Consider the following 12763-nt stretch of genomic DNA (forward strand, 5'->3'; position numbering starts at 1 on the left):
AGCCTGAAACATCGACAGTGCTTCTCCTATAGATGCTGCCTGGCCTGTTGTGTTCCACCAGCATTTTGTGTGTGTGTGTGTGTGTGTGTGTGTGTGTGTGTGTGTGTGTGTGTGTGTGTGTGTGTGTGTGTGTGTGTGTGTGTGTGTGTGTGTGTGTGTGTGTTGTTTGAATTTCCAGCATCTGCAGCTTTCCTCGTGTTTGCTCTTTAAATACATAACTATACTCATTTACTTCTACGACATGCAAACCCACGTGACAATTTCCCATAACAAACACGACACACAAAGTGCAGTACAGACAGAAAATAGAGTGATCCAATATCTGCTTACAGGAGAGTAATCAAAACTAAGAAAACAGTCTGAAAGTTACTATGTCTCTTTGTCATCTCCTATTTTAGCTTATGTCATTCAGTGACTTTCTCTGTTTTCATAAATTTGTTATCTCTATGCTTATTGACAAATGCAGTTCTACCTCTGTAATGTAAATTTAATTTTATCTAGGCCAATTCATGGATGTGTTAGATCATTTAAATAGAAAGGGAAAAAGCTATGTGGCTGCATTTCAAGCAATCAACTCCAATTTAAATGCAGATTTATTTATCATATTGAAATATACAGTAAAATCAGTTTGCATTAACAACCAATGCAACCAAAGAACGTGCTGGGGCAGCCCACAGATGTTGCCACACATCCCCAGGCCACAATGCTCAACAAAACAACACAGAACACAACAAAACATAACATAATAAGCAACAAAACAACAACAACAGAACAAACCCCTCTCCTGTCTAGAGTTGGAGCACCTTGGCCCCAGAAGAACACCATTTAATTTAGCTGTATGGTTGAATGACAATTAAATTTGAACTTGAACTTGCAAGGTGAAATGTTGTGTTAAAGCAAGATATTTCACTAAATATCCTGGTAAAGAGCCAACATACTGAGACTTTTGAAAAAAGGTGTTTAGAGTGAATTTGACAAATTAGTTGAAATTAAAGTACAGTGTGTTAACTATATGTATTATAGAGGCATTAGATTTGCAGCCGCAACTGTAACTTTAGCTGTGTACAATGTCTGATAAGTAAATAAGGTCTAGAAATTCATCTTTGCAATTCTCCCCTAAAAAAGTATTACAAAGACAAAAATAGTATTATTTGGCATTCATTAATATTTTAAGTTTCTACATGAGTTTACTTGAATTATTAATAAGGTATCAACTTCTTTCAGTATCCTAATATTGTTTCTCCAGCATCCACTCACCTAAATAATGTTAACAGTTGTACAAAGCGTATCTCATGAGACTGTAAGCGATCTTGGTCTGAATCACAGCTTGTATTGATCACTCACAGAAAAATCAGCTTTAGTGATATTAATGATAGGCCCCAAACAGTCCTTCCAGGAGAGGAGACACATCACTAGCAAGTCTGTTGGAGTCATTTACTTTATCTGATGTTTGCAGTGTGGCCTCCTCTTGATCAGTGAGATCTGATTTAGATTGGGTGACTGCTTTGTCAAACATCTTCATTCCATGTGCCACAAAAGGCAGGTTTTCCCAGTAGCCACCCGTTTTAATTTTACTTCCCATTCCCATTCCAACATAGTAATGTTAGTCAACGTGCCAGGATGAGGCCACACGTATTGTTAGAGAAGCAACACCTCATATTCCATCAGAGTAGCCTCCAACCAGATGACATCTTCTCACCCACCCATCACCTCCTTCTGACGCACCTCCCCTTTCCCTTTCTCCCATGGCCCACTGTCCTCTCCTATCCGATTCCACCTTCAGCACTTTACCTTTTCCACCCATTACCTCCCAACTTCTTCATTCCCCCTGCACAGACCTTCCCCCTCACCTGGTCACTCCTTCCCTTCCACCCAACTTCTTGTTCTGGCTTCTTCCCTTTACTTTCCTGTCCTGATGAAGGATCCCTGCCTGAAATGTCGACTGTTTATTCCTCCCCATGGATGCTGCCTGGGCTGCTGAGTTTGTCCAGCAATTTGTGTGTTGCTCTGAGATCTGCAGAATCTCTTGTGTTTAGAAATGCTGATTGCTGAAGCTGAAAATTAGTTAGACATGCATATTTCCCGAGGATGTCTGCCAGCAATGTTTTAGAACTGATGCAAGTGACTTTTGTGATGAGTTTAGAGCCTTTTGGAATAGTATTAGGTTGATTGCCAGACAAAGTGCAAATTTTCAGGCCTAGGAGGTTTTGTGATTGAAAAGTATCTGACATCAGAATAAAATTGAATAAAATACTGAACTAACAAAACATTGAAGATCTTAACCTAAACCCTATGATTTGTGAAAGTCTTAGCATAGAGATTGAAGACTCTGTATCTAATTATATCAATCTTCAATCACAATAATCAAAATGGTAATATTATATCCTTATTAATAATTATATTCATTTTACACCAAACCTATTAGCAGCATATGAAATTAAAAATAGCTATTTGAAGAAAAATCTGCCATTTTAGTTTTCTTCTAGAATTCTAATAGTCTGATGGTTCAGTAACAATGCAGTTGTAAACTAATTATTACATTCAATCTTCAGCAATTATTTTTGCATGTAATGAAAGTTTGAGTTTTGGAAACTATGTGGCATCATAGTAGCATAGTGATTAGCACAATGCTTTACAGGACAGGCAACCCAGGTTCAGTTCCCACTGCTGCCTGTAAGGAGTTTGTACTTTCTCCCCATGACCACATGGGTTTCCTCTGGGTGCTCCAGTTTCATCCACAGTCAAAGCCATACTGCTTGTTAGGTTAATTGGTCATTGTTAAGTGTCCTGTCATTAGGTTCAGATTAAATCAGGGGATTGTTGGGTGGCACAGCTCCAAGGGCTGGAAGGGCCTATTTCGCGTCGTATCTCAATAAATAAAATAAATACAGTATATCTAAAATCACCTGTTCCTCTTGACCAAGTTAAATGTTCTTCTTGTTCTCAAATATTATTTTCCAAAGAAATTGAATTTACAAATGTAACTACTATTTGCTTCCAGTACCTAGCTTTAAAATTGATTCTGTAAGTTATAAATAATATTTGCAGAATTGTCAAAATTAAAGATTTGCTTAAGTGTTAAATCAGCTTTTCATTCTGTTAGTTTCTGATAATTACTTTCATAATTATGGCAGTGATTGGCATACATATGACTTGAAGGACAATGTGTGATGATTATCATCACAAAGCCTGGGTGGAAGGTATGTAAATGCTGAGATGCCCAGAGGTAAAGATCCCTCTCCCAGCCTCACCAGTGTAGTCCAAAGGAAAGTTTATGAAACAGTTTGTGTAGCACCAGCTTGGCTGCAGGAACTGCTGGAAGATGTTCAATGTTGTCCAGCTGCCTTAGTGGCTCCACTCCAGATTTGCTGTCTGGATTTTCTTCCATAGTCTCTGCCTCTTCCAAGGCTGCCCACAAGGCAGTGGGGCTATTTACCCATAGCTGGGGATCTGGTTCATGAGTACCAGGTTGGGTCCACACACCGGTGGACCTGCATGCTATGTATTCAGGGACCAGACCACCTCCCCATCCTCTGTAGTTCAGCTGAATCTGAAAGGAGTTGAGTTTCCGTGTGTTACCATCGAGGAGACACTACATGAGGCTTGCTGTTGGAGAGGCTATGTACTGACAAGAGAGACTTACACATTCAGCTCTCCTTTTTGTGAGGCTGCTAGCCAGTGGAGCAAAGTGAGAGCAAGAACCACTAGCCACTACACTACTACACTAAATGCGTCACAACAACCATTTTGACACCACTTTCATAATTAACACTACATAAACAAATGTATTCTGCTTTGTGTAGACTCCTCGTACAGAGTGGGTCGTGACCTGGCCTGGCCAGGTTGTTATTGCGGGCTGCCAAACCTTCTGGACCATGGAGGTATCTGAAGCGTTACAGACTGGAGATCTGGAGAGCAGACTCTTCCCAAAGCTGGGAGGTCAGGTTAGTATGGCAACACTGAAGTCTCACCCTACCAGATATTTGCTCTTTGTCCTGTTCAGCATCAGAATCAGGACTACTATCACTGCCAAATGTCGTGAAATTGTTGTTTTGCAGCAGCAGCACATTGCAATACATAATAATAAAAAACTACTAACTACAATAAGAAATATATATAAAAAATTAAATATATAATACAAAAAGAGAGCAAAAAGAAAAACTAATGAGTTAGTGTACATGGATTGATTGTCCATTCAGAAATCTGATGAGGGTAGGGAAGAAGCTGTTCCTAAAATGTTGAGTGTGTGTGTTCATGTTACTGCACCTTCTCCCTGGATGGTATCAATGAGAAGAGGATATATCCTGGGTGATGGGGGTCCTTAATGATGGATGCCACCTATTTGTGGCATTGACTTTTGAAGATGTCCTTGATGCTGGGGAGGCTGGTACCCATGATGGAGCTGGCTGAGTTCACAACTTTCTTTAGCTTTTTCTGAACCTGTGCAGTGGACCTTCCATACCACGTGGCGATGTACCAGTTAAAATGTTCTCCATGCTACATCTGTAGAAATTTGCGAGTGTCTTTTCTGACATACCAAAGCCTTCTCAAAGTCCTAATGAGATGACTTTCATAATTACACTTAACTGATGTCAGCCTTAGTTGTAATTACATTAATATTTTGGGCAAAGGGCAGATAATTAAAGATGTTGACACCCAGGAATTTGAAATGGCTCACCCTTTCCACTGCTGATTCCTCGATGAAGACTGGAGTGTGTTCCCATGACCTGAAGTCCACAAGGAATTTCTTTGCCTTACAGACATGGAGTGCAAGATTGTTGTTGTAATACCACTCAACCACTTAATATATCTCACCCCTGTATGACTCCTCGTCACCATCTGAAATCCTGCCACAATAGTTGTGTCATTGGCAAATTTATAGGTGGTGTTTTAACTGTACACAGCCATACAATCGGAGATGTAGAGAGAGTAGAGCAGTGGGCTAAGCACACATCCATGAGGTGCTCTAGTGTTGATTGTCAGCAAGGAATAGATTTTTTTCCGATCTGCACTGACTGTGGTCTCTTGATGAGGAAGTCAATGATCCATTTGCAGAGGGAGGTACAGAGGCCCAGGGTCTGAAGCTTGTCGATTAGTACTGAGAGTATGATGGCATTGAGTGCTAAGCTACAATCAATAAATAGCAGGCTGATGTAGATATTGCTGTTGTCTAGTGATCCAAGGCCAAGTGGAGAGCCAGTGAGATCGCATCCTCTGTAGCCTTTTTGTGGCGACAGGCACAATGCACCAGGTCTAGATTCTGACCATTTCCAACCCCTCAAAGCACTTCATCACAGTAGATGTGAGTGCAATTGGGCAATAGTCATTGAGGCAGCTCACCCAGCTCTTCTTGGGCGCTGGTATGATTGATGCCCTTTCAAAGCACTTGGGAACATCCAATTGCAGGAGTGATAGAATGAAGATGTCCTTGTACACTCCTCTGGTTCCATACACACTTTCCCATTGTCTTGCTTGATAGGTCCTATTCTTTCACATCTTATCCTCTTGCATACTTGTAGAACACCTTGGGGTTTTCCTTAATTCTGTCTGCCAAGGCCTTCTCATGGCCCCTTCTGGCTCTCCTAATTTCCGTCTTAAGCTCCTTCCTAGTAGCCTTACAATCTTTTAGATCTCTAACGTTACCTAGCTCTCTGAACCTTTTGTAAGCTTTTCTTTTCTTCTTGACTAGATTTATTACAGCCTTTGTACACCATGGTTCCTGTACCCTACCATAATTTCCCTGTCTCATTGGAGTGTAGCTATACAGAACTCTACACAAATATCCCCTGAATATTTGCCACATTTCTTCTGTACTTTTCCCTGAGAACATCTGTTTCCAATTTAAGCCTCCAATTTCCTGCCTGATAGCCTCATAATTCCCCTTACTCCAATTAAGTGCTTTTCTAACTTGTCTGTTCCTATCTCTCTCCAATGCTTTTGTAAAGGAGATAGAATTATGATCACTGTCTCCAAAATGCACTCCCACTGAGAGATCTGACACCTGACCAGGTTCATTTCCCAATACCAGATCAAGTACAGCCTCTCCTCTTGTAGGCTTATCTACATAATGTTTCAAGAAACCTTCCTGAACACACCTAACAAACTGCACCCCATCTAAACCCCTTGCTGTAGGGAGATGCCAATTGACATTTGGGAAACTAAAAATCTCCTATCACGACAACTCTGTTATTATTACACCTTTCCAGGATCTGTTTCCCTATCTGCTCCTCGATATCCTTGTTACTATTAGGCGGCCTATAAAAAAAACACCCAGTGAATTTATTGACCCCTTCCTGTTCCTAACCTCCACCCACAGAGACTCCACAGACAATCCCTCCATGACATACATCTTTTCTGCAGCTGTGACACTATCTCTGATCAACAGTGCCACGCCCCCACCTCGTTTGCCTCCCTTCCTGTCCTTTCTGAAACATCTAAAACCCAGCACTTGAAGTAACCATTCCTGTCCCTGAGCCATCCAAGTCTCTGTAGTGACCACCACATCATATCTCCAAGTACTGATCCACACTCTAAGCTCATTCACTTTGTTCACAGCACTCATTGCATTAAAATACACACATCTCAAGCCTTTTGTCTGAGTGCGTTCCTTCTCTATCACCTGCCTATCCTCCCTCTCATACTGTCTCCAAGCTTTCTCTATTTCCTCTTCCCCAGTCTCTTCAGTTCGGTTCCCATTCCCAACAATTCTAGTTTAAACTCTCCCCAGTAGCCTTAGCAAACTTCCCCACCAGGATATTGGTCCCCCTGGGATTCAAGTGCAACCCATCCTTTTTGTACAGGTCACACCTGCCCCAAAAGAGGTCCCAATGATCCAGAAATCTGAATCCCTGCCCCTTGCTCCAATCCCTCAGCCACGCATTTATCCTCCACCTCATTCTATTCCTATTCTCACCGTCACGTGGCACAGGCAGTAATCCGGAGATTATTACCTTTGCAATCCTGCTTCTCAACTTCCTTCCTAACTCCCTGTTGTCTTTTTTCAGGACCTCTCCCTTTCCCTACCTATGTCACTGGTACCAATAAGTACCACGATCTCTGGCTGTTCTCCCTCCCACCGCAGGACATCTTGGACACAATCTGAAACATCCCGGACCCTGGCACCTGGGAGACAAACTACCATCCGAGTTTCTTTCCTGCGTCCACAGAATCGCCTGTCTGAACCCCTGACTATAGAGTCCCTTATCACTACTGCCTTCCTCTTCTGTTCCCTACTCTTCTGAGCCACAGGGCCAGACTCTGTGCCAGAGGCACGGCCACTGCCGCTTCCCCCAAGTAGGCTGACCCCACCAACAGTACTCAAACAGGAGCATCTATTATCAAGGGGGACAGCCACAGGGGTACACTCTACTAACTGACTCTTCCCCTTCCCCCTCCTGACTGTGACCCACTTGTCTTCTGTGGCCAGAGTGTGACCACCTGCCTGTGACTCCTCTCTATCACCTCCTCACTCTCCCTAACCAGACGAAGGCCATCGAGCTGCATCTCCAGTTCCCTAACTCGGTCCCTCAGGATCTGCAGCTCGACACACCTAGTGCAGATATGGCCATCCGGGAGGCTGGGAGACTCCAGTACCCCCCCCCCCCCCCACATCTGACACTGAGCACAGAAAACTGGCCTCACACACATACCTCCTACCTCACTCCACTGCCTACTCCGACGCTGCCCACTGGATATGGCTGCCTTTTTAAACCTTTTGCGCTCTGTTGGCTGACGTCACATGCCTGCGCAGTCTTGCCTCTCTTTAACCTGAGTAGTAAAAAACTCCCTTTACTCCGAAAAATCAGCAGTTCACTTGCAGCCTTCTTGCTCCGAATTATGGAATCTTTGTTGTGTCAGATGGTGAGTCATTTGAAGCATGTGCCCGGGCTCTAATCTGTTATACTAGCCACAAAGTTTATGTGGCTGGTTAGTTAACTCTCTGGTTAGCAGTAACTAGCATTATGTTGGCTGAGGATTTGGCAATGGGAATGATATTCAATGTCAAGAGTAAGTAGTGAGCTTGGTATTTTAATGTTGTGTATGTTATTTTTCAATTATCGGCCAGACTTAAATGGTCTCTGCATCCTAAATCATTCAGAAATAGCCATCTACTTGCTGTGTAGATGAAAACAGAATTGTGTAATCATCAGTGAACCTTCACAATGTTGACCTTATGATAGAAGGAAGGTTATTAATGAAGCCACTGAAAATGGTTGAGCTTAGGACACCAGGACTTGAAGAAATCCTGCTGTGATGTTATGGAGATTGGATGACCTCCAAATCTATAGATATCTAAGAGATATGTCTCCATCTGTTAAAATAGTTTTGGTTTGGTGCCGATTGATTTAATTTGTAACAAGGCTCTTTGATGCTACACTTGGCCAAGTGCTGCTTTGGTGTCAAGGTCAGTCATTTTTATCTATCCTCTGGAATGCTTGGACCAAGGTCTGGAAATGAGTAGTCCAAGCAAAAATAACTGCGCATTGGTTATTTGGTTATTGGTGTATAAGTGCTACTTGATTGCACTAATAGTAACATGTTCCATCAATTTTCTAGTGGTTGAGAGTAGACTGACTGAGCAATAATTAATCAGAATAGATTTGTTCTTCTTTTATGAACAGGATATTCTGGGAAATATTTCACATATTCACAAGTAAATGCAAGTGTTGTAAATAAACTGGAACAGTTTAGCTATACATACTAGCATTTCTGGTGTGTTAATTCTCAGAATTGCAGCTAGGCAATTGACTGGTTCCATATCCCATACTCTCATCAGATCAGATATCATGTAGAGTGACCTGAATTGGCTGAGGACTGGAGGAAACAGCTATCCATTTGACACATCTGGCACAACATTTTTACCAATGCTTTAGTCTTCTAGATTGATAGACAGTTATCTAGTTAAAAATTATTACCCCTCATGACTAAATGTATCAGAGCTTTTAAAAAAGTACACATTACCTAATTGAATTTCTAAGCCATGCATATTTGTAGCTCACCTTTATTACTAATTTACAGGGAGCTTCAATGCCTTTCTCTTATCTGTTCATTGTCATTTTTCACAATTCTGTTAATTAAACCCATTTGTCCCTGATTACTTATTTTATCAAAAGTTGTGCCTATAATTGAGGTAATGGTAACAACCATCTATTTTTGCTAACTTATTTTCAGAAAATGTATAACTTGCCATTATTCTTTGACATAACCCTTACTTTATGTCTTGGCAAACTTCTATAGATATGTGATGGAAAGTGTGCTGACTGGCTGCATTACAGCCTGGTATGGGAACACCAATACCTTTGAGCAGACAATCCTTCAAAAGGTGGATTAGGCCCAGTACATCATGGGTAAAACCCTCCCAACCATTGAGCACATTTACCTGAAACATTGCCATAGAAAAGCAGCATTCATTATCAAAGATCCTCACCACCCAAGCTATGCTCTTTTCTCGGTGCTGCTATCATGTAGAAGGTGCAAGTGCCTCAGGTCTCGCACCACCGGGTTCAGGAACAGTTACTACCCCTCATCTTTTAGGCTCTTGAACAAAAGGGAATAGCTACACTCATTTAAAATCTCTTATATTTATGGATGTTATATTGTTATTTCATGCTGATTATTTATTGTTAACTATAATTGCATTTGTACAGTTTGTTTACAGTTCTATAGATTTGCTAAGTATGCCCACAGAAAAATAATCTCTGGGGTGCATTTGGTAACATGTATGTACAGGCAGTCCCCGGGTTATGTACGAGTTCCGTGCCTGAGTCCATATTTAAGTCGGGTTTGTACATAAGTTGGAACAAGTACATCCGGTATTATTTAGTGTCAATTAATCAAACATTTGTCTTAGTATACAGTATATATTTTACCTTTCTATGCATATAAAACACTTAAGAAACATATGTATTCCAATAATTAAACCACTGCATTGCTTAGTAATAATTGTAGCTTTCATCAGGACAGGGCTTTTCACATGCTCCATTATTCTCACTTTATCTGTTATCCTTTAAAATTGTTCGAATTGTTGACCAACTGATCCTAATGCTTTTCTAATGACGGGTGGTGTTTCACCTCTTTCCAAACGCTTTATTATTTCCACTTTATTTTCAATCACGATTGCTTCCCGTCAATGGAACAGAAACACAGTGGGCGTCGGGTCCCAAGAAACAGGCTGAATGGGACAAGTGGGGGCTGTGCTGGGTTTGGGTATTTGATCATCCACAATATTCCGCGTGGGAATTTAAACTGGAGGTGGCAGTGTTTTTTTTAACGAGTTGCGAGCTTGACATCAACCCTGCACATGGTACGGGAGTCACTGGATCAACATCAACCTGGCATGGGAGCGGTCTGTCACTGGATCGAACTCGGAAACCTCCATTCTCCAGCGTTGCACTGATCTCACTGCGCCGCTAGCCGACCAGAACGGGTGGTGGGGGCAGGGTCTGGGTGAATCTTACTAAGGAAATTTTAAACCAGATACTCAACACAGTGTCAACAGCAACGACTTAAAATGGTGGACGGTGTTGTCCTTCCTCGGCTCGTAAGTACGAGTTGTCCGTAAGTCGGATGTTCGTAACTCGGGGACTACCTGTACTCCGATAATAAATTTTATTTTGAAATTTAGTCTTCACCCTCAATTCCAACTTCCTTCAACCCTCGGGATCATACTGACTTCCTCTGGTGCCTTCTTTTGGATTGGTTAACATATATTTTTAATGTTATTTTTGTGTATATTTTCAGTAGTGTCTCTTCAATACACTTTCAGGCATACCAGCAATAATAAATGGTGATGAATACAGATTCTTCTTTTTAATCATTTTTATTGTCCTTATATTTTGAACAAAAGCTGAATGATTTGGTAACTCTTGTGCGAGGGAAATTGACAAGAATGCAAAGATCAATTCTATCAGCATTGATTGTAATTGAAGTCCATGCCAAGGATGTAGTGGCTAACCTGCTGGAGGAAAATGTTCAAAGTGTGAATGACTTTGAGTGGATCAGCCAGCTCAGGTAACAGTCTGTTTTATCAGTGGAAAAGACTGGATTGTATGCAAGATGAAACAATGTTTACACCATTAATATATAGATATCAATATTAATTTACCTACTTTTCTAATTAAGAAATATAATTATAGAAGGATTATTATTTGATTAGTAATTCAGTTGACACTATTATGGTGAAGCTAATTTTTGGAATTTGTATAGTAAGCTGGTTAAAGGAGTGGGCATTATATGGTTTGCTGCTTGTTGGAACATTTACCCTGCATCGCTGATTATTCCAACTCCCAGTATAGTATGTATATTTTTTTCATGCTGTATGCAAGCATTATCTATGCTGTATTAATACTTTATTAAATATTAAAGCAGATCATTATTATTAATTATAATATTGTGCACCACTATAACCAGTATGCTGGAGGAAGTGCTGTACCCCATGTGTGCTCTCAAACAATTTTCAAAGAGACATGTTATAGGTATTCAAGTACATTTCTATCTACCTTGTGCACAAGAACTGACATAACCATAAGCTATGACCACTCATGCTATACTTGACATTATCCACATTTCTGAATTTTGTTTCATTTTTAATCCTCAAATTTATGCCACCCTTACCAGTCTGAATAACAAATTGATAACATTTATCAAAAAATAGCAACGTTGACTTTGGAGAGAAATGATCAAATGCTATATTTTAATCTGAAGACAAATATTTTCACTCCGCTTTCTCTAGCCAATCTGTACATTAATAACACCTTTAATTCTATTTTTAACAACTTTGCTCATGTCCAAAAGTTGGTACTTTAGCAAAATGTATTTTGAAATTCTGTATAAGCATCAAGTACATTATTAATTGTTTTCACCGTTACATTATTTAAAAAGCTTAAATGTCAAAACAAGTTTATTTAATAGATCCCTCACCACTGATGTTACACTAAATGAATTGCAGTTGAACTTGGTGCTTTCCACATTTTGAAGTTCAATAATTTTAGTCCTGTAGTCATTGGCAGTAATTTAAAGAGATTGAGAGGTTTTGGCAGAACTTTTGCAGAAGGTCAGAAACTATAGACCGACCAGTCAGATGGGGAGTCTTGACATGAAAAGTCAATTGTCCATTTTCCTCCAAGGACACAGTCTAATCCATTCAGTTCCTCCAGCATCGTGTGTTGCTAAGCTTGTCCCTCCCTCAGTCCTTTCTGAGTCTGTATCTCCTCCCTTACACTTCATGCAAATACTCCAATCTCACCAAATTAGTTCAGATAATTCCCTCTGGTCCTAAGTAACCTCTCTTTATAGATAAGTGCCTAGATGAAGCCCATTTTCCAGAACTTACTTCATGGTCAAGGTGTGCAGATTTTCCCTCTGTACTTTCATCATTATGTTTACTGTAATAAACAGTGCTTTAAATTTCTAAATTCAGTGACCCTTAGAACAATTTTGAAGATAGAAAAATAAAATGGAAACAGGATCTTCCACCCAGCCGATCCATGCTGTCTAGCACATCCACCCTGGTTGTCCCAGTTACCTGTGTTTGGCCCATAACCCTTCAAACTCTCTCCTCCATGCCTCATAAATATTGCTATTACACCAGCCTCAAATGCTTCCTCTGGCAGTTCATTTCATGTGCTCACTACTCTGTGTAAAGAAGTTGTCTCTCAAGTCTCTTTTAAATTTTGCCCTTCTGATCCTGGACTCTCCAACCCTGGGGAAAAGACAATGACCTTCCACCCTCTTCATACGCCTTATGGTTTTATAACTTATCTCA

At 40.7% G+C, this 12763-nt stretch overlaps 1 protein-coding gene across 1 annotated transcript in view; it reads left to right on the forward strand.

Annotated features, from left to right (window-relative positions):
* Positions 1 to 12763, forward strand: part of dnah1 (dynein, axonemal, heavy chain 1) — a 357521-nt gene that overhangs the window by 141982 nt on the left and 202776 nt on the right. Inside the window, exons 26-27 of the mRNA XM_059944450.1 lie at positions 3804 to 3944; positions 10847 to 11010. Coding sequence (XP_059800433.1) covers positions 3804 to 3944; positions 10847 to 11010 — 305 coding nt within the window. The remainder of the gene's footprint in view (positions 1 to 3803; positions 3945 to 10846; positions 11011 to 12763) is intronic.

This window comes from Hypanus sabinus, chromosome 19, assembly GCF_030144855.1.
Source record: "Hypanus sabinus isolate sHypSab1 chromosome 19, sHypSab1.hap1, whole genome shotgun sequence".
Lineage (NCBI taxonomy): Eukaryota > Metazoa > Chordata > Chondrichthyes > Myliobatiformes > Dasyatidae > Hypanus > Hypanus sabinus.